Source organism: Petaurus breviceps, unplaced genomic scaffold (genome assembly GCF_028583685.1).
Source record: "Petaurus breviceps papuanus isolate PSGF00001 unplaced genomic scaffold, PetGlider_PUasm1.0 120, whole genome shotgun sequence".
NCBI classification, from domain to species: domain Eukaryota; kingdom Metazoa; phylum Chordata; class Mammalia; order Diprotodontia; family Petauridae; genus Petaurus; species Petaurus breviceps.
In genome coordinates this window covers 3,687,996-3,715,642 of record NW_027185627.1, presented here as the reverse complement: position 1 = coordinate 3,715,642, position 27,647 = coordinate 3,687,996, and the positions used below count along the sequence as shown (strand labels likewise).

The 27,647-nt window shown below is 43.1% G+C and overlaps 3 protein-coding genes across 12 annotated transcripts in view; 1 reads left to right on the top strand and 2 right to left on the bottom strand.

Moving 5' to 3' along the window:
- Positions 1 to 10,830, top strand: part of ANKS3 (ankyrin repeat and sterile alpha motif domain containing 3) — a 48,006-nt gene extending 37,176 nt beyond the window's left edge. For 4 of the 7 annotated variants that reach the window (XM_069089530.1, XM_069089554.1, XM_069089561.1 and 1 more), the window contains 5 exons: positions 3,612 to 3,784; positions 5,971 to 6,056; positions 8,648 to 8,731; positions 10,010 to 10,101; positions 10,388 to 10,830. In XM_069089530.1, the coding sequence (XP_068945631.1) occupies positions 3,612 to 3,784; positions 5,971 to 6,056; positions 8,648 to 8,731; positions 10,010 to 10,089 (423 nt within the window). In that variant the 3' untranslated portion in view covers positions 10,090 to 10,101; positions 10,388 to 10,830. Of the gene's footprint in view, positions 1 to 3,611; positions 3,785 to 5,970; positions 6,057 to 8,647; positions 8,732 to 10,009; positions 10,107 to 10,358 lie in introns of those variants that run through there. The other 3 variants (XM_069089537.1, XM_069089546.1, XR_011168630.1) reach the window with 3 other exon arrangements.
- A 2,152-nt stretch (positions 10,831 to 12,982) lies between these two features.
- On the bottom strand, positions 12,983 to 16,009 carry NUDT16L1 (nudix hydrolase 16 like 1). The gene is made up of 3 exons (XM_069089583.1): positions 15,786 to 16,009; positions 15,051 to 15,311; positions 12,983 to 14,065 (listed from the first exon to the last, which is right to left on the bottom strand). The coding sequence occupies exons 1-3, from the start codon at positions 15,936 to 15,938 to the stop codon at positions 13,844 to 13,846; spliced, it is 636 nt and encodes a 211-aa protein (XP_068945684.1). The 5' UTR covers positions 15,939 to 16,009; the 3' UTR covers positions 12,983 to 13,843.
- An 8,027-nt stretch (positions 16,010 to 24,036) lies between these two features.
- MGRN1 (mahogunin ring finger 1) overlaps positions 24,037 to 27,647 on the bottom strand; it is a 131,112-nt gene continuing 127,501 nt past the window's right edge. For all 4 annotated transcript variants that reach the window (XM_069089487.1, XM_069089495.1, XM_069089504.1 and 1 more), the window contains one exon: positions 24,037 to 27,165. In XM_069089487.1, coding sequence (XP_068945588.1) covers positions 27,053 to 27,165 — 113 coding nt within the window. In that variant the 3' untranslated portion in view covers positions 24,037 to 27,052. The remainder of the gene's footprint in view (positions 27,166 to 27,647) is intronic.

The window sequence follows — 27,647 nt, the reverse complement described above, 5'->3', positions numbered from 1 at the left end:
TCTCTATATTAACTAAGTTATTAAAAAATTTAGAAAAAAGTAAAAAAAACTATCAAATATCTTTTGATATAAAAATGATACATATCTTAAAACCTAGCAAACATAACACTGAAAAGAAAATTATAAACCAGTTTCACTAATAACTATAGATGCAAAGCTAATAGAATAATATAGCAATTTTTTTGGACCAGACTTATGATTTCATTGGTAAGGCATTAGTGTCGAGCTTGGCTGGCTCCAGTTGTCCTGACCTATATCTGGTTAGTAGACCGAGATGGCTCTGGAGGAGAAAGTGAGGCTGGTGACTTTGTACAGCCCTACCTCACTTAAATCCAATTCACTGTCAAGTCATGGCGTCATCTTCCTGATGTCATTGTCCTCTTTGAGAATGAAGGACAAACCACAGAAATGGTATCAAACTTAACTAGAAACACATCCCTGTGGCAAAATATTGATTAGGAAAACTACAAATTAACAGTATTTCTCTTGGGTTGTATTTTTAATTATTTTGTTAAACATTTCCCAATTACATTAAATCTGGTTTGGGCTCCACATGGGAGTTTTGCCAGCTTGAAGCCACACGTTTGACACATCTGGGTTACTCCCTAATGTTGAAGTTCCTTTCATTGATGCAGGTCAGCAAGTCAGCTACCATCTCCTCTCTTCCCTTTCATTTCAACTTCTTGAAAAAGTTGTGTACAACTGATGCTTTCATTACTACCTACTCTCTCCTTGCAGTCTGGCCTCTTCCTTTATTATCATATTGAAACTATTTTTGTAAATGTAACCAGGGACCTCTGAGTTACATAATTGAAATGACCTTTTTTCAGTCGTCATTCTTCTTGAACCTCTGAATCTTTTGAAGTTGTCAACTACCCCCTTCTATTGAATGTTCTTTTCTTCACTTGACTTCAGAAACATCACTCTTCTAATTCTCCTTTATATTTCTGTTCTACCTATTTCATCAACTTGATCTTCTTCCTAACCTCTTAGAGAATGGTCTTTCAAAAGGTTTCTCGTTTGCCCTTCTATACTGTTTCTCATTTGCTTCCAAGCCTTTTAAACTATCTTAGCCCACTCCAAAAACTTTTATCTCAAGTCCTGATCTCTCTTCTCAACTCCAGACGTACATCTCCATTTGCCTAGATGACTTCATTATCTGGATGTCCTACTGGTACCTCAGATTCAGTATCTCCAGATAGGACCTTATCTTCCCTCCTAAAGCTGTTCCTCTTCCTTGCTCTGTTTTATATACCTGTCTCCCATTTTTATGGGAGACTGCTTATAACATTATAATGTTTATAATCTTTGATTCTTGCCTCTCCCTCACCCCTTATAACCAATTAATTACCAAGTCCTGAATCCACATCCCTCATATTCATCCACTCCATTCTTTACCTACTACTTTTATCTATCACCTTGTAGGTCCTCATTACATGCATCTGCTTGAACCACTGCAATAACCTCATAACCTAACCCCCTAACATTATCTCTGTTTTCTGCCTTCCCCAGTCCCACCTCTGTACCCCTATTACTATAATAATCTTCCTTATATAGAGATCTGATCATGTTGTTACTCTGCTCAAAAATCTTAATGACTCCCTATTGCCTGCGAAGTAAAGTTTTAACAACTTAACTTGGCATTCAAGGCTTTCCTAATATGGTGCCACCTTACATTTCCAACCTTTTCTTATATTACTTCCCTCTGTGTAAATTCTAGTGAGACTAGGCTACATTATTCTGCTCCTTGAAACACATGCTTTCCTTCTATACCATTGCTCATAGCATTCCCTATTCTTGGAATCTTCTCTCTCCCTTCACCTGCAAGTCTAGGTTATAGAACAAGACTAGATGGACTAGTCACTTCCCTTCAAGGTAAGTGGTATCAAAACTCAACTAATTTTACAGGAACCAGTCCCTCCTTGTTATATCCGTCAGGGTGAAAGCAGACTTCCTCCCATCACTTATTCTAACTCTAGAAAGATAATGTATCATTAAGAGCAGTCAAGAATCAACTTCTTAGCTTTTAACTGGAAGAACACTCCAGCAGATGTTTATTAATTGCAATCCTCCATTACTACTATATTTCCTTGCCAATTTGGTATTTATTGTCCATTTTCTCCTTCGGACTGGGTGGTCTATGATATATTCTTATCAATATCTCCAATATAAGTTCTCTTCCTTCTTCCACTTATCTTCAACCAGATCTTTACCACCATATTTCTCCTCCCCAGTACATAGATTTCTTTACATGGGTATGTGTTCTTTATATTTCATGAATCCACTTTTTATCTTGTTCTTTTTTAATTAGGGATGTTCTTCCATTGCCATATTTCAGTCATGAGTCACAGTCCATCAAGATTCAGTGAAACGTATGAGGTAGAATTTACCTCCTTGTGTTACAACAAAATAATGGGTATCTCATTACTCATCTAAACATTTGTGTGAAGATCAGAGGCCGTGGATTTTATTGCTGCATACCATCCTGGGCACTCACTGTCTTTTGTGAATCACTGGTCTTCTCTGATAATTTTCTTCCTTTGGGTTACTTACTGTTCTGTAAAGGAGCCAGCTTTTCTTTTAAGTTTATAGGTTTTCCAAAAATGGATCACTCTTAGTAGTAAAAGTATTATAAACCAATAAAAATTTTCTATGGACTAGGGGTTTAAAAACACTGTTATAGACAGGCTCTGTATCAAGAAAAAGAATAATAATAATGGCTTATACTTATTTAGTGCTTTAAAGGTTTCTGATAACACATGTAAAATGTATTATTTGATCCTGACAAGTAAGTAATCCTTTGAGATAAATATTCTGAGGAAACTGAGGCTTGGAGAGGTTAAATTTCTTGCCTGTGGTCATGCTACTGGTGTCAGGGATGAAGTTTAAACTCATCTTCCTTACTCCAAGTCTAGGACTATTATTTGCTACTCCACAATGCTTTATTAGGAAGAGACTATAAGAGATTTCTTTTGTCTCTATAATTGTAGATAAGGGACGGCATAATGTTTACATTTATTCTTAACATTAGCCAAGGGATAACATCAGCATTCATTATCTAAAATGGAAATACGAGAATATGTGGAACACAGGTTAGTCTTGATATGGAGAAAGCAGTTAGTGTCAACATTTTTGACTGTTTTCAACCCTCTCTTTTGGGCTTCTCTCTGAAGTTGTAGAGTGTTAGTGAATACCCTTTTATCCAAGAATTAATGCTAATGTACCTGTAGCATGAGGTTGGGTAAATTCAGTCTCAGGAATAACAACAGCAGAAACACCCAAGATGCTAGTTTGGTATAAAAGTATGACAGTGGTAGCATAGGTGCTAATTTCTGCTCAGAGTGGACTTACTTGTGACTGTATAACGGTATGGTGATCATATATTTCCTGAGTTTCTTCCTGTCATCTTCACTGAAGGTGCTATCATATCTGTGTCTTCTAGTTTAACCAAACCCCACTGTGGAAGTGAGAGAACCAAAATTACTGGCAATTGTTAACCTATATTGAAATACAGAGACTTTCGTGTTAAACTTGAGTTTTTTAACAAGCAGATCTTCTTATCTCCTATTTCCGTACTCCTGCCCCATCTTAAGCACTGATCTCTTCTTTAGAGATATGAGGAACTGGAAATATTGAAGGGTCAGGTATCCCAAGAACAAGAACTGCGGGCTATTGTGGAAAGCTGCCTAATGGAACAAAACATAGCCATGAAAGATGTTCATGCCCAGCTTGAGGAAACCCGGGCTGTCACAAGAGACATTGGGCTGGTTCTGGATCAACTCAAGTAAGTAGAGGATCCCTTGGGTAATATCTGCCTATAACCTGTGCATCCCCGGTGGAATGAATGCCCAGGAAAGTTGATGTTACTGTAAGATTGCTTTTTAAACATGAACACACAAAATCATGTGTGAAGGAATCGCCAAACTAGTGTCCCAGTCAGGGTTTGGCCATTTATTGGTATATATGCCCTGTGATACTGTTTTCAGTCAAAGGTGTAGGATCTTGTGGTACTTTGTAAAGCATCCAGAAGGTAGTGATATATTGTGGAAAGTCAAAATATAGTGGAAGAAACACTGGATAGGGAGTTAGGATATAAAAGTTCTAGGCCCAGTTCTGCTGTCTACTCTTAGTGTTGGTAAAAATCATTTCACTATTTGGTGCCTTAAGTTTTGGTGATTCTGAGATACCAGGAGAGAATATGGTGGAGATCAGGAGAATTATTGGTCCTTCTTGGGAATTGAAGACAAAGTGACCTGGTAGATATCTGATTGATAAAGAACTAAAGAGGTGGATAAGAAGAGATATGGTCCTCTTATTATGGCTCAGCAAGTTCACAGATATATCAGTCTGGAAAAGGTTGTAAAACACTGGGTTCGAGGGACCACCCTCTTGATCTTGCTGTGGGCTTTTAGGTTAAATGAATATTGATTGGCAGACGTCGCAGAAACTTCATGTTTGGCGGAAACATTCTGGGTAAGGAACCTGGAGGGAAAGAAAAGGCCAGGTCTAATATAATAGTGGGAAGGGGACACCCCATGAAGGCCTCAGAGGACGTGAACTCCCAAGGAAAGGAAAGCATTTTGGAGGCACACTGCGTAATGCTTAATTCCATATAGATGGAATTGCTTCTCTTATGTCAGGAGATATGATCACAAGTAAGAGAATTACTTTTTTAAAAAATAATTTTTTATTGATCTTTGTTTTTAATATCGATTACCTTTCCCTCTGTATCCCTCTCTCACCCTTCCAGAGAGCTATCCGTAATAAAAAGTTTCTAAAAGAAAGGAAAAAAGTTTAGCAAAAAAAAAAACAACAGCATATCAAAAAAGTCTGAACAAGTCTTCAGTCAGAGGCAGTTTCTATCAGTAGTTCCTCTGTCCACTGACAATGACTGGTCTATATGAAGAAAGACAGAACATAGCAGTTCAAAGGTGCCTTCACTGAATGACTGTAAACATACATCCATTTTTTTTTCTAAATGAAAGCTTGGGTAGATTGCCTCTAGGTGCCTTCATCTAGTGAAGCCACAGTCTTCCTCCCCTTCGTTCAGTCCTAACATACTATATAAGAGCACAATTAGAATATTACTCCTTGCAATTGTAACTGAAACTCAGCTTACCCCAAATGGATTCCAGCATGAACAAATTCCAGTTTGGCATTTCTAACAAAGCCAAACCCAACCTTCTTCTGGGAGTGTAGACTTACATCTCAAGCCAAAAACAGGTTAGAAATCTTGCTGCTGAAGCATCTGGCAGTACATCTGACAAGTCTTTAGCAGTACATTTCTGTAGTTGCCCAGGCACCTCTCCTTCAAACATCTGCCTGGGAAATCACCTCTTCAGCACACCAAGGATGACCAGGGCTGAGAGACCCAAGTTAATTTGTTAATTTAATTGCTCATTATTTTGTCATGTATCTGTCTGACCATAATCAATGTCCTGCTTCTGAGCAAGCCCCTTAGCTTAGAAACCTGTTGTTAAGATGGTTACAGCTGTTTGGTTCTCCAGGTAGCTGGGAAACCAGTGGGTCTTCAGTGTAGTTAAATTAGACTGGGATTTTGTGGGTAAAGAATTTGAAGGGATTGCTCACTTACTGCAAAAGCAATACAGATTATCCTCTTCCTCTACAGAAGCTCTACCAATCCCTACCACTTGTGAGTAAGGCAAGATCTACCTAGAAATGTTCTTTGGACAGTTAGTTAGGAATGTAGCACCTTGGTGTGGTGCTTATAGCTATTTAATTAGTTGTGGGTTTGGGGCTTTTTTGTTGTTCTTAAAATCTTTATATGCTTTGTTTTTTCATGGGTTTTAAGTTAGGCCTTTGGACCCAATGTAATTAGCCTTCATAAGCAAATGATTGTTTGCCTGCCTGGATGAAAAGGTGGCATTCTTGCTCCTCCTGGCTGAGCAGTTCTTTTTCTAGATTTGTGTGGGCTGTTCATTTAATGGGACTTGGTTTTCTGCTTGATAGAGCCTGTCAGACTGAGCTGTCTTCTCGGGTGAAACAGGAAGATAGCCTAGGCCAGGTACCACCAACAAAAGCACACTTGGGAGCTGGTAAGTGAAATGCTCAATTCCTCTGGAATCGGGAACCAGTTTGCTTGTCATCTGGAAGAGGAAGACTTTTACTAGTTGGAACAGGGCCAAAGCATATGGACCGGACCATCTTTTTTTTTCCTTTCCTAATTCCAAATTGACATCCAGAATGTCTGAAACCACTATTTCACCAGTGGTGTATTAGCAGATCTCTTCCCACATCCCTCCAACCCCAGTTCTTTATTACCTTTGCCAGTTTAAGTGATACAAGATAAAACTTTGGTTTTAATTTGCATTTATCCTATGTTAGAGTCATCGATAGTTTGCAGTTCTCTTGAAATGTTTAAATCCTTTAACTGTTTATTGCAGGAATGGCTTTTGGCTAATATTTTATGTGTCAGTTTCCTATATATCGTGGATATCACATTTTTATAGATATTTTGATACATATATTCTCTATAGGAAAGCTTTTCAGTTTCATGTAATTGAGGTGGTTTGCTTTTTACAATCTCTATTCATTGGTTAAAAATTGTCTTAAGAGGCATTCCTTTTGTATTGATTTTTTAAAATCAGAATTGGTTTAATGGAAAATAGAAATCAGTTTGGCACAATAGATGTTTCTGTTTATATTCAGGTCTCATATCCATTTTGCCAAACTGCTTTCTACTTTTCACAGCAGAAAGGGGAGTCCTTCCCACAGTAGTTTATATTTTGGGGTTAACCAAATACTAGGCTATTTTTGATTGATATTGTTTCACTAATCTGCTTTTGGTTTTTTTTTATCATTTATAATGTCATTTGAGGTAAAATATTTTTATTCTTCCAATTTTTTTTCTAAAGTAGTCCACTGGTAATTTTATTGTTATAGGAGTAAATCTGTAGGTTAATGTGAGTTCTGTTGTCATTTTTATCCTCTTGGTATAGCTCCAACATGTGAATCACTATAGGGAATGTTTTGTACTGGTATTTCTGTAAAATTTTCCATGGGTCTCGGTAGACTATCATATATTTTAGGTCTTTTGTAGTTATACTGAATGGAAATTTTCTTATTCTCATTTTTTTGTTATTTTTTCTTAGTACCTCACACAAATGATGATTTTTGTGGGTTTATTTTAAACCCATCTAAATTTAGTTTTTGTTGGTTTCTTGGGGTTTTCTAAGTTAAGCATTTCATCTCCTCCTTGCTGGTCACTTTTAATATTGTTCCCTTGTCTTATTGCTACAGATAGAACTGTCAAATAGTGAGGAGATAGGAATCTCCTTTGTTCCTGTTAGTACTGGGAAAGTTTCTGGTATTTATACACTTAGTTTTAAATATGAGTTTGATCATATTGAAGGACTTTTTCATACCTGTACTTTTAGGTCCTTAAATGAGTGCTCTATTTTGTCAAAGGCATTTCTTGCATCCATTGAAATAATCATGTGGTGATTATTTCCTGATATTGAATCATCCTTTGACACTTGACATTTGCCCTATACTCTTAAAATTGTCATAAGACAAAGTCATGCTGATTTTTTTTTTTTTTTTTTTGCTTTTTGGAGGGCAATTGGGGTTGACTTGCCTAAGGTCACATGGCTAGTTGAGTGTTAAGTGTCTGAGGCCAGATTTGAACTCGGGTCCTCCTGACTCCAGGGCTGGTGCTCTGTTCACTGTGCCACCTAGCAGATTATTTGAGACCAAGAACAAGTACATTCTCCAGATGAAGGGGCCCAAGACAAAATTTTTTAAGTCTGGTTGACCATTCATCCAAATGTCGTTTTTATGCCAAATGCTCATGCTGTTCCTTAGGTTCTCAGGATCTGTCATAGCTAGGCTTCTTCATTGAAAAATCCATAATTTCACCCCTCTTAAAGATTTAGGGACCACACTATTTTATTACTGATAAACTAATGCGTGTGCTAATTGTTTCCAGTTAACTTTTCCAACTTCAGACTCTTGGGACTAGTTGCCTATTTTGGCACCTGCCTTTAAGTACCTCTCAGACCACAAAAAGTAGGCAAACCCACATTAGTAACTGTTTGCTATCAGCCATGTCACCTTTGGTGGCATTACCTTGTCATTCCCATTCCCCCTTTACTCTGCCAAGCAAGTCAGGATGAGTTACAGTAATTAGCATGCAGATACTCCGGTAAGCTGAGAAACCAGTTTCCTCACATTCAGAAGGCTCTGACCTCTGAGGTAGGGACCTTCATAGTTGAACTAAGATGCACTAAGCACAGCTCGTACCCCTCCCCAACACTAAGGCTTAGTCTGCCCATTATCAGGAATGGCTTGCAGTAGCCTACTTACATCGTCCAGCTCTTGCTAGGTATTGAGAAGTGTAGAAGGGGGCCAAGAAATGGAGTGACAAGGAACAGACATGAAGTCTTTGGCTCTGGGAACTCTTCAGCTGTTTGGAGCAATTTCCCGCCTATGAAGATCTGAATTCACTCACTAGATTTCTCTAGGTGGTGGGGCCAGTTTCCTGCAACAACTTGCTTTATCAGATAGTTTGGTGACTACTGCCTAATGTAGCTAGAAGCATGTTAATCTTATGCCTGACTTACTTATTGCTGCTCTAGACTGCCCAATAGAATACCCAAAGCCAATACTGGTCTCTTTTTTCCTTCAGGTTTCAAAGGATGGCAGGCTTCTCTGAAGTCCATGAGCCTTTCTGAATTATCAGGAGCCCTAGAGGACTGTGTCAGCAACATGGGTTAGTTTCTAATACTGTGGGAAGACATGTGATTTGGCCCTTTTTGAGTGATTTCTTTTCTACTTATGAGCACACACATCTCCTTTGTTATAAGGCTAATTTACTGAAATTTGATATAACAGTAAGAAAGACTGAAGAGCTGGGAAGGCAGATTTTTTTTTTAAAGGGTAAGAACTCACTAGCATTCAGCTCCTTAAGGGCAAGAACTATTCCATTTGGCTTTGTATTCTCTGTATCTGATAGTGCTTTGCAGAATAGGCATTTGTTTCAGCTTGTTGAAGCTTTGAAAAACTTAATCCTAAAATTGAAGGAGCAAGAGAAAATTGAGACTTAAATCTTCAAGTGTTGAAGAGAATACCTGCTAGCCCGTGATTAGTTACTTGAAGGTTTTGCAGAGGGCATTCTTCACAAACCTGGGATTGATGGTTTTAAGTACTGTTATTTTATAGGTGAGGGAAGCAAGGTTCAGAAGTTAACATCTATAGTTGTATGTCCACATTAAAACCAATTCTTTTAGTTCTATAAAAGGGACTGTCAGAATAAAAGGGATTTTTTTGTTCAAATATTTAAAACCTTTTGTCTATAATAGTTAGCAATGTTGAGTTTGTAAGAAATTGTCTATAATTTATACGGTACATTCTACTGAATGATGACAGTGGCCACCTTTGAGGGGTGCTACAGGTAGTAAATGTGATTACAATGGCCTTTATGTAGTACAATCATAACAGCAACTACTATTTATACAGCACCTTAATGTCTGCATTTTCATGTTCTCATCAAATGTTCTCATTTGATCCTCACAACAACCCTCTAAATACTGTTACTACTCTAATCATAATACCACCTGTGTCCAGAGAGAGAGAGGGACCCTGTTATTGGCAGTTTATTGAGGGCAGTTTTGGAGACTAAGCTGATCTCCCAAAATTCTATTGTCTAGGGCTATCATCCTTGGAAGTACTTTTTATATCTCCTCACTTAAGTGGGTCCCAACTGGACTTGGACATCACCATGGTAGCTTCTCTAGGGGGCACTAGAGAATCTGAGGAAGATCTAAGCGAAGGCTTATCTCCCCTGTTTAAGTCTAGTGTTCTACTGTTAAATAATTAACACAGCTATTGTCTGACACACTTAGCATCATATTTTAGCCTTTCATCTGGAAGAATGTATTCAGGGACACTGTTCCTGCCAAAAATTCTGCCCCGGTACCTCCCCCTTCTTTCCTTATTGGTTTAAGGAGAAAAAAAAAACCTAAAAAACTCATTTTTTTTCTCTCCTTAGGGAAAGCTCTGTGTTCCATGAACCAGAGCCTAGAGAAGCTGCAGGTCCTAAATGGGAAGCAGAATTGGAGAGAACCATAACCAAACATGATGGTAAGTGTTGAAGAGGCCTTAAGCTCCAAAGTCAAATAGACAGCTCATCTCTTTACACTGGAACAGGAAGGTGTGAAGTTGAACTGTTTGAGGCTGGTAGCTCATTGTTTTGTAGCCTATATTGTTTTGTTTTTAAAGTTAACCAGTAAGCCACATTGCACCAAAAGGGGAGAGAAAAGTGTTAGTGCAAGTTAGGTTGAGACTTCTCTTATAACCTAATGTATAGACATGTGCTAATTTTTTTTTGTTTGGCATAGACCTATATCATCATCAACTTGCTTTCCAGAAATTGACGTCGGGTGACCATTCCACCCTGAAACTGTGTGCCTGGAAGAATAAGTGGGTTGGGGCCAAGAGTTCCATGCCACACCGTGAGGGGGGTGGTGGAGTGAGGCTGCCAGGAACCCAGGAAACAAGGCCCTCCTCAGGCCAGAGAGCAGGCCCCACCCACCGAGGAAGGGCGTATCAGTTGTGAGCACTGAAGAAGAACAAGGTGCAGCCTATCAAAGGGCATGTGAATGTCTCACTTAGTTGTGGGCTTCCTTCTCAGACTTAGTCCATATACATTCCTGCAGCACAAAGACAAATCCTAGATGCAGATGGCTGCTGTAAAGCCTTTATTTTCCCACAGCAGGTGGCTACTTGGGCTTTAGTTTGGATACTAACATAGGGACCCAGATTGGGATTTTCCTTTGTTTTCTGTAAAATAAAACTTGAATTTGTCAGCAATTCATTGGATTCACATTTTGGCTCTTAAGATGATGGCTTTCAGGTGCACCCCTTTTGCTTTTTCCACTCCCCCCCTCCCATCCTCTCCAGGATTCAAACTTACTGGTGCCGACCACTACACACCAGGTTTGTGCTGCCACACCCCTCTTTTAGAGCTGGATACATGGCATCCCAGACTCTTTAAACAAGAATTAGGAGAGCCCTCTTCCAGGCCGACAGATACCCAAAGTTGGAGTGGTTGTGCACTTTTTTTTGTTGGTTGTGGTAGGTGTACCTTGAGGGGAGGCAGAATCAAAACACATTTAAAGCACTAGTTTTGTCCATATTTAGGCCCTAGACTCTTTTACAAGATGCCCAAGATGAATCCCTACAAAGTCCTGTTACCCAGCTTGCACAGTGAGCCCCTTAGGAGAGCATACATCCTTGTACTTTCCTACCTCTAACCACAACTTTTTAATTACTATCAACAGCCTGCCTTGATTAGGCCGGCAAAGAACACATTTCGTATATTAAGTCAGCAGATAAGACCACATAACTTATAAATTGTGTCGGCTGTGAGGCTTTATCTCTCTCAGCCCAAGTCTCTCATCTCCTCCCCCGTCCACACTCCCCAGACGGAGGCTGCATATGGAGACCATGTAGTCACAGTGATTTACCCATTTCTGGGAGTTAAACCAAACCCTAAGGATGTGTTCTCATACTCATAGAACTGATCTCTCCAAAACCAAAGGCCAATCTTTTTAAACGCGATAGTGGGGAAAGATGTGAACCTGGAACTATGTTCATAGCGTCCTATAGCTTCAAGGTCACCCAGTGACAATAAAATAAACTAGAAACTACTAAATGTCCCTGAGTCTCTTTGTGACTCTATTAGCCTAACCCTAGTACCTGTCCTTATATCTCTGTGGTTCTTGGCATGTGATAATGTGAAAACTCATCATGGCTACTTTCTGCCCCCACAGTTTACACACAAAACAAGTATTTCCCTCAGCTGGGTCTACTATTATCTTTAGGGAAGTGACAGAGGATGCCCTCATTAGCTGCTCTAGCTTCCTATTAACTGTCATTAATTTAGATTTATTCTTCCCCACCAAAGGAGATCTCCTGAGTTGAAAGAGGTCTCCTACCAGCGCCCTAAGAAAGATCAGTCATCTTTTACAAACAAAACGAAGACCTAATGACATGAGGCTGAGAATCCCTCTGCTTAGGCATTCTGAATCACCTTAGCTGTGGCCCTTTTTTTTCTTCCAGACTTATTTTGCACTTGGCATTTGCCCAGAGCAATGATGCCTTAAGCCACTTTTTGCAAGCCCAGTCATTCCCTTCATTTATTCCAGAGTTTTCACAGAATTAGATTTTACTACAACTTAAAAAATAAATAAGGTACATAACAGTTTGTAGGATTTGGGTTTGTTTTGTTTAAGTGTCAGAGGGAAGGGGAAGTAAAGGAAATGTTCTAAAAACTAAGCGTTATAACTACAGAAAAGCTGATGGTCACTGACCTAGCACAGACAGATCAGCCCTAACAGCTCTGGCTTATACCTCTTTTCAGCTTGGCCAGCATGAGGAAAGGAAGCCTGAGATTTAATTAACAAATGCCTTCAAAGTCCAATACAGAGGTCATTAAGATTGCCAGGCATGCAGAAAACTCAGACCTATTCCATAACCCTCTTAAAACATCTTAAACCCAGCACCAACTTCCCATAAGCTCCTATCAGCACAACCCAATTCCCATTTCTTCCTATCCAAAACTATAAAACAACAGAGCCTTTATTTCTTTGTGACCTGGCTAAGTTCTCTCACTGTCAGTGTCCCAGAGTCAAAGCATTATTTCACCTGATAGAGCATGGTTATTAATAAGGCCAAGGTCACAAGTTTGATACAGCCAGCTCTGAACAAAGAAAAACTATTAAGTCCAAAGCAATGCTGCCCCCACAGTCCTAGTCAGCTTTCTTAAAAATACACACTTCCAGGGATTTGAAAGGATATGGATAGCTGAGTGACGACTACCCAGTGCACTCCTAAGAAAACATAGCATCTTCACACTTATCCCCTAACCTTTGGCACTCTCAGCTAGGAATAGAGCCAGGATCCTAGGGATGGGGACTCTGGCATCCCCTCTGCTGGAGATAAAAGGAGGGCCACACCAAAGAGCTGTCAAGCTACTTTATTTTTTCTTTCCTGCTCAGATTTGCACTTGAGGGAGCACACATGCACACACTCACTCAAGCAAGCACGCACACTCACACACCAACCAAGCCCTAGCCCTTTCCCAGGCTTTCAGGGAAGGAGCATCCCCTATCCACCCTATTCAGGCTAAACTGCCCAAGCTCTTTCAAAACAGGCAGAGGCAAGTTAAAATTTACTTTAAAATCCCACATTCCACATGAGTATAAAACCTAACATTTTCAAAATAAGGAGAACCAAAAAAGCCCCAGCCAAATCCCACCAAAACCTTGATTCCTTCTCTCTTTGGGGTAAGGAAATGGAACAAGCAGGAATATGTCAATGTAACCAAAAGCATCCTCGAGAATTAAGGAACCTTTTTAAACCAGAACACCCTTATATCTGGGGCCTGAACCAAACTGACAACTGCCCCCTTAAACAAAAGATTCATGCAGAGAAACGTTAAGGTCTTGACCTTGACCCCAAAGGCCAAAATCTGAAGCTAGTGCTAATAAAGGGGTCACTCAAAACCTTGGCCAGGTGCTGGTCCTTACCCTGTGACCTTTATATACCCCCCTACACAAACCTGAAGTGCCAGTCCGGGCTGCTGCTGCTGCTTTGCAATGAGGCCAAAGAAAAGAGGACTTCGCACAGGCTGAAGACAGGAATGAAATGCACTCCTTTTCAGTCATAAGGGGAAGAATGGGAGAAACCCCACACCTCTAAGGGATAATGAATTATCTCAAGTCTTTTCTCAGCCCCTGGGGCATAGAAAATTTGGAAAAAAGATGGGGCAGGGAAAGAGACAGGGAGAGAAAACCCAGCCTAAGGGATGGAGACTACAGCTTCATGCCGAAGCTGCCTGCTGCTGCTCCAAGGCTTTTCTCTGTTTTTCAGTAGCAGCAGCCAAGGCCTCAGCCAGCTTATCCTCAGGCATCATGTTCAGCACCTTCAGGGCAAACAGCAGCTGGTGCTTGGCAGTGCTGATGAAGGCATTGCTAAGGAAGTTGGGGAACCCACCAACTCGATCCTTCTGGGTGTACAGGGGAACCCGGACCAGGCCCAGCACCTGCAACAAGAGCGGATAGGGCAATCAGGAACCCAGCTGGACAACCAGGGCTGGGCCCCCTCCTGCTGAGAGAAGGGCCTGGAACTCGGCCTGGAAGCCACATCGAGCTTCCAGGGCAGTGAAAAAAAGCAGGAATGCATGCCAAGGGCTCAGAAGGAGACACACAGGGCATCAGTTTGATGAAACACAAGTCTGTTAACCACTTGTAGACAGCAAAGCTTGAATCCATGTTCCAATAACACCTTTGGAAACCATTTTACAGGAAAGTCATTTCAAGGCTTCTTATGACATTCATTAGCTATAAGGATCAGTTTACGTATCACTTTACAAATCCACACCTACCTGAATTCCAAGTTTTGGTTTTAACCCTCTTCTCCTAGCTACAAACCCAGCCCACCCCTTTCCACAAACATCCAAATTCACCACCCTTTCCTCCCTCTCTATACATACCGTGCCCCTCAACCATCCCATACAATCTTCTCAATCCCATAAAACCCCAACCACCCCAAATCCCACTCCTACATTTCCCACCTACCGTCTGCATCAGCAAACCCCGGTTCCCCAGCCCAAGTAAACTCCCTCAGCAAACTCAGTCCCACACCACCAACCACCAACCACCCCCCCCACTCCCAGGACTGGCAAAGGCTACAAACATGGCAGATGGAACACATTTGGCCTGTGGGCGGGCAGCCCAACAGCAAGCGCCGCTCGCCCCCTCTCTCCCCTGATCCCCGGCCCCCAAACGCCTTCCCTCCCCCGCCAACCACAGCACTGAAGGCGGATGCTCGCGGGCCCTTTGTGCGCCACCGTCATCCCCTGCGGCCTAGCGCGGAGCCCCAGGATCACCCTTGGCTCCGAACGGACCAGCTCGGCTGCCCCGCGGCCACCACGGCGGGCCGTGTTACCCCGGCGGCGCCGAGAGGCCAGTGCCAAATCCCTGGGTGGGGGGTGGGGGTCCTGGCCTCCCCGCCCCGGGATGCCCCACCTCCAGCCCGTGATCCCGGGAGTGCACCGCACTGATCTCCACCGCGTGCAGCTCCTCCAGGGTGAGCTGCCTGGCGTACAGGTGGGCCACGACGCGGTGCGGCCCCTCCGTCAGGTGCGAGCTCAGGTAGTCGGCTTCCGTGAGGCGCAGGTAGCCCAAGCCTAAGCCCAGCACCCGATTGAGCCCGTCTTCCAGGGACCAGTACCGACGATCCACAAACCCCCCGGGGAAGCCCAGGAGCCCATCAAAGCGCATCTGCATCTGCAAGAGAACCGCACGGGTTAGCTGGGCCGGAGGCGCAGGCAGGCGTCCAGCGGCGGCACCTGACTTCGGGGCGGGCGCGGGCAGGAGCCCCGGGCCGGCCGGCCACTGCTCTCCCTGCTCCGTCGTTCCAGCTCTCGCTGTCTGGGGGTGGGTGCGCTCGCCTCTAGACCTCGTCTACTCCAGCAGAACGGCGCGGCCGCGGCCCCGGCTCCGGCTCCTTCCGCGAGTCGTCCCCGGCACTTCCCTGCCCGCCCCCCCCTCGGCCCCGTCCCTCGGCCCCGGCCCCCGGCCCTGCCTCTACGCTTTCTCAGCCCCTCCAGCCGGCCTAGCACCCCGCTCCCCAAACCAGGTCCTGCCCCCAGCTCCCCCCACAGGTTCCTAGCGCCTCAGTCCTCAGCTCACGGCTCCCACAGCCCGGCCCCGCCCACCCTCCGCCCCGGAGTCCGGTCTCTCACTCCCCTCCGCCCTCACCAGAACCGAGAAGCGCATGGGGATCCGCCCGAACAACTGTCCGGGATTGGCTGCGTATAGCATAGCGTGGCAAGAGTGGCTCCAGCCGGGCCCGAGACGCATAGCCTCCCCGCGGCTAATCTGCTTCAGCTCCGGCACCCGCGAAGCCGACATCTTGCCCGCCAGGACGCAGCACGCCCAGTCAGCGAAGTAGGTGCGGCTCCGCCCCCCTTCCTCGTGTTTCCACCAATCCCCGGAAGGGAGGCCGAGCTCTCCCCCCCCACCCAGTCTAATCTCGCCAATTGCCGGAACACGTTGTCAGACCGTGGCCAATCGATAGGCTTGATCTTGCTTTGGTTTGCCTTTGTCCTAAAAAGCAACCAATCACATTCCAGGCTTCTCCTAGGCGTTTGTCATTTACAGGCGGGGACAGGAAGGGAGGGGGGAGGGCGGCTAAATGACTGACTTATTCTCCAACCAATCGTCATAGAAGATTCTGGAGGTCGTTCTCTGGGAGGATTTCGAGACTGTGATTGCCAAACATGCTACGCCCCTAGCCCCGTCTACCTACCAGCGGAAGCCAATGGAATGTTTGTATTTCGGCCGCGGCTCCTCGGGTGCCCGAGAAGGTTCTGTTTCCATTTGGGCAGTTTAACCGAGAGGGTTGCGGGCTCTCGGTCCCAGGTCGTAGCGGGTGTGAACTTCACTGTTGTTTGCTCGGCGCTTTTTGAGTACCCAGTTTCCCGGAGTTGGTTTAGGACGCATAGCGTTTCTACCCAGGGAGGCTCCCCTAGTGGCCGTGGCCGTGGCCGTGACCAAGGCTTGCCTGTGGCTTCTCAGGTGTGGGGCTGGGGCCCCTAGCTGCTCTCAGGTCGGAGCCAGGTCCTAAAGGGGCTTGCTTTTGCTTCGTCAGTTGCCCCTTCCGCGAATCCTTTAAAGCCCCAAGGGCGCCAGGCTCTTACTGCCCCTCCAAGGCAGTGACCTTTACAGGGAAAGGGGGCTTCAGAGAAGTCTGTGCCCAGATTGAGAATGGACGGGTGTCGGGGTTACTTCGGCTAAGACAAGACTCATAACCCAAGAGGGGTTCCAACAACGTAAATAGTTAGAACAACAAAGGAAAAGAGTGGAGAAAATTCACTTCTGCCTTCTTTGCATTAGTGGCGGACCGCGGGTGCGGAACACCGAATATGCCGTCAAACTCGGTTGATAGTTTTGCTGAACTGATACTTTTTTCCACCTTCTAAAATTGTTTCAGACACCCCCCCCCTCCCCATTTCTTTATTACGCAGGATAGCTCACTGGTTAGGGTAAGGCTGAAGGGATATAGAGGGTGTCCCCAAGGTCTTTACTGCAGCTTTAAGCATTGACAGCCTAACAAGCCACATTAAGACTTTTGGAATACCCCGTATTTTAAAAATGATGGTTCTATAAAAACAAAGGATTAAAAAAAAAAAGTATCCCGTCCATTAGGGCAGCTAGATGGCACAGGAATAGATCACAGGGCTTGGAATGAGCTTCAGGAGTTCAAATCCGTCTCAGACACTTAATAGCAAGTCACTTAACCCTATTTGCCTCAGTTTCCTCATCAGTAAAATGAGCTGGAGAAGGAAATGGCAAACCGTTCCAGTATCTCTGCCAAGAAAACCCCAAATGGGATCACAAGCAAACACGTTTGAACAACCACAAACCCCGAAATATGACCGCCATTTCCTCCAATAGAAAAAGAACTTCTGGAGGGCAAAAACTGTTTGGTTTAGACCCTAGCTCATTGCCTGGGATGGCGGTGCTTAGTAAATGCCTTTTAAAATGAGAGGAATTATTCTAACAACTGCTCCCTCTCCTGGTCATTCAAGCCAAAGACCGTTAGAGAAAAGGAGGAATAAATTTTCTCCCATCCCCTCAAGAAGCCACACACACCAGCACCAACTCTCATGCTTCTTAGCTTCAGACCTTTATCAATCGATACCTGTTGAACAGACCCACTAGATGAAGGTATCTCTAATTCAACATGTTCAAAACAAGTCTTTTCTGGTTTCTAGTCCCACCATTAACTACAGTGAGAAAGCAGGCTCGATGTCTCCACCCACACAACTACCGGTTACGTCTAGAAGGCTGGCCCTCTGCACATCTGTATCTCGGAAGACCCAGCTGCCTTTCCAAGTTCAGCATTCAAGTTAATGTGCTAAGTGCTGTTATTAGCTAATTTTGCTATTGTGGAAATTAGACTTGAACCCCTCGGTTCAAACTCTTATCTCAGACCCCTACTAGTAGTGTGACCATTGTCAGGTGGACAAGTCCTAGATTTATTTGCAGCTGAAAGGGACCTTGGAGGCCATTTCTCCACATAGGCAAAACCCCTCACTTTACAATATATCTCTTCAAGTATCAGTTTTCTTATGTGTAAAATGAAAGTACTGAACTGGGTGATTTCTAAGGTCTCTTCCAGCTCTTAAATCTGTGATAACAGGACCCTGCAAGAGGCCCTTTGGAATCCACCCCCACTGTTAATACTCTCGTCTTCTACTCCAAATTACTTGTGTTTTGCACTTCTCTGTGTAGATATAATTTTCCCTCAGTAAAATGTAATAGCCTTAAAGGACAAGAGCTCAAAGGAAGTAAAAGGAACAAGAAGTCAAAGGAAGAGGCCTGAATAAGCCACAAACAGAACGTCTGCCCCAGAATGAGACAAATGGAAAGAATCTGAATGATTTAACTAAATTAGAAACATACTTTTGAAAGGGAAATAACAATACAGCTTACATTTATGTACAGTAGTGCTTTGAGAGTTTACAAATTTCCTTCCCTAAATCAGGGATTAGGGAATTGCCAAGGCACTACTTATGCTAATGTCTGTCTGTTCCTAAGGAGTGTCTGGAACCCAAGGAAGACTTGAACACTTATTCAAACATCATGCGTAAAAATGAATTTGAACTTAGTTTCCCATCTGGACAAAAGTATGTAATTTAGGGACTGAAACTGCAAGGAAGAAGAATATAAGCTTGTTGGCAAAATTCTGTGGTTATACTTCTCAGCCTGGTTGAAAATATGAATGGATCTTGTTCTGAAATTCAGAGGTTTGTAGTGGGCCCACAATTTGGCCTCAGTCTGAGTTGCCAGTTTTAGGTCTCACACAAACCAAGTCAGGATGATGGTCTTACTATTCCTTAAACTTAGGACACTCATCCCCAGTTTTGTGCTGTTCAGCTCATTGCATCTCATTACCTAGGATACTCCATCAGTTCTTGGCCTCTACCCTAGTCATCCTTCGAGGCCCAGCTAAAATCCTCCTATCCCATCTATTAAATCTGCCTATTTCACGTCTCCCTTTTTTGAATGCCGAGAACACTTGTTTTCTCTCTCTCTTACATAATACTTTCTGGTCTTTATTTTGTGTTTACATTATTTTCCCGATAAGACTGAGCTCCTTCGGGACAAGGACTTCACCTCATACCTTACTTGTATCCCAGGCACTTAATAATTATCCAATTCAAGAACTAATGGATAAGCTTGTGGTGTGGGGAGAAGACTGGGTGTAAAACAGGATAAAAAGAACTGCCTATTGGGTCAGAGAGGGGTTTTTACAAATATAATGGAAGCAAGAATAAAATAATACATGCTCAAGGTTTGGGGAGCAGGAGTTCCCAGCTAACACCCCTTTCCTCTAGCATGTATCTCCTCCCTCCAAACCTCAGTGTCAGGTGAAATGTTCCTATTGCTTTCTTCCCACCTTGAATTAAGCCAAGTGTCCATATGCAGCCTTCACAGAGAAGAGGATGAAGCCTACACTGTGCATCTTGCTTGCATCTAGACAAGATGAGAAAGGAAAGCAGAGACAGTTGAGGAAATACAGCCAAAAATAACAGTAATATCTAACAGTGATGCAGGGGCAGCTAGGTGGCACAGGTGATAGAGTGCCAGGCCTGGAGTCAGGAAAAAATCATCTGAGTTCAAATCTGGCCTCATATACTAACTGTGTGACCCTGGGTAAGTCACTTACCCCTGTTTGTCTAGTCTTCTCATCTCTAAAATGGTCTGGAGAAGGAAATAGCAAACCACTCCAGTATCTTTGCCGAGAAAACCCCAAATGGGGGTCATGAAGAGTCGGACATGACTAAAATGACTGAACAACAATAAAAACATTTTTGTAGCACTTTAAGGTTTGCAAAATGCTTTACACATGTTATCTCCTTTGGTTCTCATGACAAATTGGGATTAGGTGCTATCATCTCTATTTTATTGATGAGGAAACTGAGGCACAGAGGTGAAGTGACCTCCTCATGGTCCCATAGCTAGTAAACTAAGGCAGAATGTTCAACTATGGTCTCTAAGTCCTGTGTTCTAATCCACTTTTCCACAGAGCTACTCCTCAGTCTGGCATTTAAAACTACGGTTAACTGTCTCTGACCTACATTTCTAGCTTTATTTTGCATTATTTGTGTTGACTCATTCTACAATCTAGTCAAACTAGATTACTGTTTCTAAAAGTGCATCTGCTACCTCATTCTTGGGGATGAGCTACATGGGTGAAATATACTCCCTCTTCATCTATCTCTTTCAGAATCCACTCTTATGAAAACTCAGTTCAGAAGCTGCCCTCTCCACGAAGACTTCCCTGATTCCTGAAAGTGTATTCTTCTTCCTCAAATAGTCCTAGGACACTTTGTGGGGATTCTTCCTTTACCCTCCCCCCAAACTACCTTAGATTGCATCCCATGTCCCCCCAGTGAGGGCAGGAACTATTGTTTGTCATCATTATTATTTCCTAGTGTCTCACATGGTGCCATACACTGAGGTTTTCGTAGTTTTCAGTTCTGTCCAACTCTGTGAACAAAGGAGCAACTAAATGGCACAGTGGACAGAGCAGTCTGTCTCCTCACCCTCCTTCATCCCATATAGCCAATCAATTACTAAAATCTTCTTGTTCCTACTTAATCAAATCTGTCCTCTTCCTTTTCCTTACATGGTTGCCACTCTAGTTCAGAATATCAGTATCTTTTGCCTAGACTAATTTTTTAAAAAAATGTTTTTATATGCATTTATAATTTGTCCCTCCCACGACCCCCACTTTATGGAACAAAAAAAACCCCCAAACCCTCAACATTAACATGCAGAGTCTAACCAAAAAAATATCCACATCGGCCACGTCCAAGAACGTATGTATGGCTGTCTGCTTTCCTGTTTTATCTTCAGTCCTCTGGTTTCACGGTTCTACACTGCACTGACGAGAGGTCTAAAGTCTTTCAAAGTTGTTCTTCTCTTTTCTCTATCATATTGCTGTCACTATATGAATTGTTCTCCTTACTTTGCTCTGCATCGGTTCACAGAAATCTTCCCAATTTCCTTTGAAACTACCAATTTTGGCCTATCTTATGGCATTATAATATTCTATCACATTCTTATACCACCATTTAGCCATGTTCTAATCAGAGGACAGCCCCTTAGTTTCCAATTTTGTGCTACTTCCAATAGATCCCTTTTCTCTTCCTTTGGGGCATAGGCCTAGTAGTAGTACAAGGGATCCAAGGGTCTACACATTTTAGTAACTTCCGGGGCATAATTCCAAATTGGCTTACACTATTTTAATAGCGTTTTATAGACTCCTTGCCTCGTCTTTCCTCTCTCTGACCCACCTTCCACACAATCACCAGAGTGATTTCTCAATAAACTCCAGTGGCTCCCTATCAACTGTAGGATCAGATAGTCTCTTATCTTTATATCATCCTCTAAAAATGTCTATTTCTATATAAGTTTTACAGCACAACTGTTAATTGTACCTGTATGTAATTTATAACTAAGCAAATATATACCCATCAGAGGATACTCAAATTTTTTTTACTGATAGGAGCATGATATGAAAAAAGTTGGTGATCACGGCTATAAGTCGCAACCAAGTAAACTAGATGCCCACGGGGAAGGACAGAAACAATAGCTGACATTTATAAAGTGTTTACTATGCACCAGGCATTGCCCTGAATGTTTTATAATTATTCTGTCATTTGATTCTCAAAAAAACTCTAGAAGGTAGGTGCTATTACTCCTATTTTACAGATGAGGAAACTGAGGCAGAGGTCAAGTGATTTGCCCAAGGTCACACAGACGGTAAAATGTCTGAGGTTGGATTTAAACTCAGGTCTTCCGGACTCTGGGTCTGGGGCTCCATTGACTTTACCACCTCGCTGATATCCCAAAGGGGCAAAGAGGAAGAAGAAAGGGGAGATGATTTAAAATGAACTGTGGGGGCAAAAGCACGGGAAAAATAAAGGAGCAAAGGGAGAGAGTTCTACAACAAAGTACAGAAAACCATCAGAATTTATTCTTCACCAGCATAAAAAACGAGGAAGCCCAAAGCGGACAAAGGGACAAAAGTGGAATTTCTCTGGCCAAAGTTAACTACTGAAGGGTAAGGGAAACTAATCATTCCAAGAAACAGGGTCTTGCAGGTAGCTATTGAGTAGCAATAGGCCCCAAAAGATTCGGAGATGGGAAGAGAAGGGGGAAATGGACAGAAGGATAAATACCAACAGGCATCCCAGAAAGTGATAACAATAAAGAAACAGGCATCATAAAGGAGCTAAACCACCCCTCATCTTGGCTGGTAAAAACAAACATAATTAAACCTAGAAACCGACTACCCACAGAAAGCACTGACATTTGGAGAAAATACACTGAGCCCAGGAAGAAGAAAAACTTTACATCTTCTAGAAATTAAATCCAAAGGGGCTCGAGAGTCTTGTTTGTTTCTGAGCGGTAGGGGTGGCAGGTAGCAGGGGAAAAGGCTGAGGAGACTCAGTTGGGTCCATAAGAGAAGTCCTATGGTGTGGGCTGTTAATGCCTGTCTACCCGTCTTTCCCCTGTTCACTAAGCTTCAATGGTTTCCTGTTTTGTCCAGGTTCAATTATTAACTCTTCGTGTTTGGCTTTTAAAGCCCTCCACAACCTTTCTGCACTCCAGAGGCCAGCCCAACTGGCCTTCTTTCTTTTCCTCATAAACAACACTCCATATGCCATCTCTGCAGCTTGGCACACGCTGTGCCCCAGGCTTGGAGTCTACTCTCCCCTCACCTTTGCCTCTTAAGTCCCAAAAATTCTACCTAAGAGTCACCTTCTACACAAGGTCTCTCCTGAGGCTCCCAGCTGCCTGTGCCCTCTCATAAATTTTCTTTTTTTTTTTAATAGGTTTTTTTTTGGAGGTAGGAAGGCAAAGCAATTGGGGCTAAATGACTCACAGCTAGTAAGTGTGTCAAGTGTCTGAGGCCAGATTTGAACTCAGATCCTCCTGACTCTAGGGCTGGTACTCTATTCACTGCACCACCTAGCTGCACCCTATAAATTTATTTTCTATATACTGGGAAGTTTCACTTTCATTCTTACAGCCTCAGTGCCTGCACACATTTCGCACTTAACTGCCTACCTGACTGATATAAATCTGTCAGACCCAAACAGGAAATGCATATCCACATGTATGAGTCTAGGTAGTACATGTGTGTGTGTGTGTGTGTGTGTGTGTGTGTGTGTGTGTGTGTGTGTTTTTACAAGAGATGGGCAGGGGGAGGAAGGAAGGGAGGGAAAGAGAGAGGAAAGAAAGGAGAGGGTGAGTTAATGAATATCTATTCTGGGTAAAAGAGAGTGAAGAAACGTTCTCTTCTCCACTGAATCTAAAGGGTGGTTTCCAGAGACAAGGTTCTCATACTAAAAGAAGTAGAGTTAGGAAGATAACTTTTTTAAAAAGAGAGTAAGATATATTTAATTTAAACTTAAAAAAATATATATTATATGCTTACCTTGGAATAGATATAAAATGTTGCAGAGAAGAGAGCAGACAAGTTGAATAATCATATCTCAGTACAGGAAAATGTTCATCTTTCCCAGGAAAGTTATAGGTGACAGCACTGTCTGTGCTGCCCTGGGGGGGGAACTCTGATCCGATTTTAGACTATCACCCCAGTTATTATTTTTCCTCCAACCTGGAAATCAAGAAAGAGAACTCCAGCAGTATTTTCCAACACAAGTGGGGTCTGGTAAAAGTTTTAGTTTCTTTGTTGAAGCTTGTTCTGGACTCAGCACAGCAGCTACAACAGGGGTGAGGTCCTTGGAAGGAGAAGGTAGAGAGAAACTGGATTGTTTTTGGTGGGGAGTGGTCATTCATTTTAAGAAGTAAGGCCCTTAAATAATAAGTCTTACAGAGTAGTAAAAAATTAGTGAAAATTGATGATTAGTAAACACTGAACTAGAGATCCAGTCAACACCCACGTGGAAATGATAAACACATGATATATTGCTGCATGAATTTATTACTATAAATATATAAACAAACAAAAAATTAACCAATCAGACTACATCAAATAATAGCACGTTTCCAGGATGAGCAAATCTGTGTTCCATCGTTTAAACAAAGTACTGGCACCAAAATTGAAGAGGATAGGTCTAAAAGGGCTTGATGGGAGAAGAGGGAAGCAGCGTGCAGGAAGGAGAAAGCCAGACTGTGTCTATGGGCAGCCAGGACAGGAAGGATCAGGACTAGGGAAAACCCTGGGGTGCCATGGGGAAAGCTATGTGCACAAAGTAGCCTGTCTCCAGAGGCAGGAAAGAGCCACATGGTAAAAGCCACATGACAAAATTCACAAGTGGCAATTACAGGAAAAAAAAAAGGTTAGTATCTTCAGTACACAACTCTACTCCAGTTTGTCCCACTGTGCAAAAGCAAGACACCCAATGCAAGGTCTCTGGACAAAACTATATGCATCGATGAGGATAGAGGAAAAAAACATTGCCTGTTCACTGACAACACACACAAACAGGCTGTGAGAAGGCCACCTCCAGGAGCCTGACTTACTCTGGCTCCCCATCTGGACTCTGATGAGCCTGTCTTCTCAGCTGGAAATCTGTACCTGCAGTTTAGTAACTTGTTTAAACTGAACTTAACTGTGTTCTGTCTTACCCCAGTAGCATTAACTGCAGAGCAATTCCTTAAAAAGGAAGATGGGTCTTTCCCCATTTCCTTGGGCCTGCTGCCTCAGAGGAATGCCCAGGTGTCTTTGCATTTCCAGCAGGGTCTTCGTGTCAGTTTCAGCACGAACATTTAATGAACTTTTGAAGAGCCTACTGGAGGAAACCAGCCTTGGAATGTTACTTTAACTTGCGGCATATGGCTTGTGCCTCAGGTTCCCTATTAAGTTCCAAACGAATCCTCAAGAGAACCTGTCAGAGGGGGCCCAACTTCCAGCATGAAATGCCAGACATTCTGTGATGTAAGGTCAAAGAAAGGGGTTTGGTCTCTTCCTGAGCCGAATCTACTAAGTCTAATCTAGTTCTGAAAGCCATTCACCTAAAGACTCCAAATCCTGAGGGTCCAGGGCAGGGCACTGGGGAGCAAAAACTATTATATTATAGAACAGAGTTTACCCATTCCAATCCATTCTGGTTAAGTCTCCCATTTCACTTAAACAGAATCAAATTTGCCTGTGGGTACGAATTCTACCTGCTAAGGCCACTGCTTTTGCTAGAGGCATGCACCGAATTCTTGTTTGGCCGCTGTTGAGCAATAAATTGAAAACTAAGAATGGAGAGCACTGGGCTGTTATCGTAGATAGACACTGGCCAGACCAACTGAGGCAGATACAAACTGTATCTCAACCAAGGCCTTACTACTCTTCTGCAGAAAGAAGTAGCTGGTATATCAACTTCACAGTGAGTACCAATGTTTGTAGAATTTTCCCTTTCTGCCAAGACATTTCCTTTTAAATGACAATGCAGAAAAGGTTATCTTGGAAGCAATGCACCTTGAATACCATCTGGAAGGGCCGGATCATGAGTATACTGAAATCCTAGGCAGACTGTGTTAACTATGGGGGAGGGAGAGTCTTCTGTCTCTCAGATTCCCCAATAAACACAAACCAGGAGGGAAATATTAGACTATCAGGGCAGGAAGCATATCAGGTGTTCTCTCCATGGGAAAGACAGCCTGTTTCAGGACTGGCCATGCCAGTTTGGCAGATGCTGATTTCAAAGGAGTTCCCAAATCCACCGTATGTCTTAGACACTCTGGCAACTTCTGTGAAGCTCAGCACTCAGAGAAAGGCACCTAACCAGGAGAAGGTGCATATGGCAGGCAAAGTGCTGACTTTGTTTAAGACCAGAATCTTCCTTGTCTGTGTTTTTGAATCCCAACCAAAATCCATTCTCAAACTTCAGATCCCTTGCCAGTGCACTTGAAGGGAGGCCAAACCAAATGAAGTAACATCTCCAGACCTTCCTGGTAGTTCTCAACTAAGATGCATGTAGTCTGAACTATGTTCCCAGAGAAGAGGATGCTATTTTGACTCAGGCATCCCTTGGGGCTTGGAGGTCATTGAGTAAACCTGGCAGAGTCTGTTTTGCTTCTGGAAATCAGTGTCCTCCAATTAGATGAACTCTCACCCTGAAAAGTCTTGGTGAAGAAAAAAAATGATCCTACAGTCCCCTTGGAGGACAGGACCAATTGCCTTAAACCCAAATGGCCAACAGCTGAAATAAAAAGCAAAGAGAGCAGTCACATCATCAAGAGGCATGAACGACAAGACACGACTACATGGACAGGCGCTGCTGCAGTAGGGTCGTGCTTGTGACAAACAAGCATGTTGACGATGCAAACATCGGCAACAGCAAAAGGCTACTCTGAGCCACTGTGTGTTACAAAATATACACTATATTTTCCTTCATTGACTTTGATTTGATTCCCCTTCCTCTTTTGTAAGGTTCCTCCCCCACCCACAAAAGACAAAGTTAAAATCCCCCCTCAAAACCACCTTTGAGGAAAATGTCTCACCTACTCCCTAAAATCTCTCCTGTGGACATAAAACCCACCACCACCATAGGGAGCTTACCAGTCCTGAACCCCAAGTTTCAGAGATATGCCAGGTGTTAAAAATGCAAACTGTGCCAACTCCAGGCTGGCCTTATAAGCAGTTACTTCTTTTCTCTGAGAAGGAACTACCTCCTGAGTCCTGCTTACCCCAACCAAGTGGGGTACTGCAGGGAAAAAAAGCCCTCAATGGCTCCATGATAAAAGCTGCTGTCCTTCATCTTGTACCATTTACAAATAAATTTAACATACAAAAAGGGAAGTAATCAGAGTGTAAGGTTAGCTGTGCTCTTTTGGTCAAAGTCTGTGTGGCATTTCAGAGCCTAGTATTCCCATAGAGGATGGAGAGAGAGGAGAGTCTGTGCGTGTAATTTTGGTGTCCAGATCGAAAGGCCCTTCCACAAGGGCCTAATGAGCTGAAGGCTCCAAACCACTCCCTGGCTGAGATCTTAGAGAGGAGTCAGTTCAGCCTCCCGATATTCAGGGTCGGGGTCACAGACTGGAGGCCGAGTAGAAGCATTCATACTGTGGCTTTGGGGAGTCTCCATCGAAGCCGAACTTCCTAAGAGAGGAAAGGAAAATGAGGTGAAAACTGTTAGTGAAGGAAATCACTAGTTACTGCATTTTTATGATAAGTATAAAATGTCTATGACAAGGGGGGAAGACAAAAGTAGGCTTCTCGAACCTGTTCTTGTCAGAGTGAGAACACAGATCCCTCCAGTACTGACTCAATGTGTTCATTTTTTGCTTCTTATATATGAGTCTGAGACAGACACTTTAGAATTCTGACATCAGTAAAGGGGTAAGGTCAGATGTTTGAGAGAGAAGCCAAAGCGAAATTTACTGATGTTGAGGAAGGTGAGGGGTGCTGTGTGGGGTTCAAAAAGACAACAGCAACACTACTGGACCACAGGGAGAACATCTAGGTGTCGTCTTGAACACAAAAACAAGGCATAAACTTCCTTCTATTGTTGATTCTGATTAAAAGACTCTACTGTGGGGTGGGGAACACAACCTGCAGATGTATTTGGAGACTTTCTTAAC

Excerpts from the sequence above, each read along its gene's own strand:
- NUDT16L1 (XM_069089583.1), bottom strand. The coding sequence starts at position 15,938 with ATGTCGGCTTCGCGGGTGCCGGAGCTGAAGCAGATTAGCCGCGGGGAG. Across the intron at positions 15,312-15,785 it reads CCATGCGCTTCTCGGTTCTG|ATGCAGATGCGCTTTGATGG; the intron begins GTGAGGGCGGAG and ends GTTCTCTTGCAG. Across the intron at positions 14,066-15,050 it reads CCCGGGATCACGGGCTGGAG|GTGCTGGGCCTGGTCCGGGT; the intron begins GTGGGGCATCCC and ends CTCTTGTTGCAG.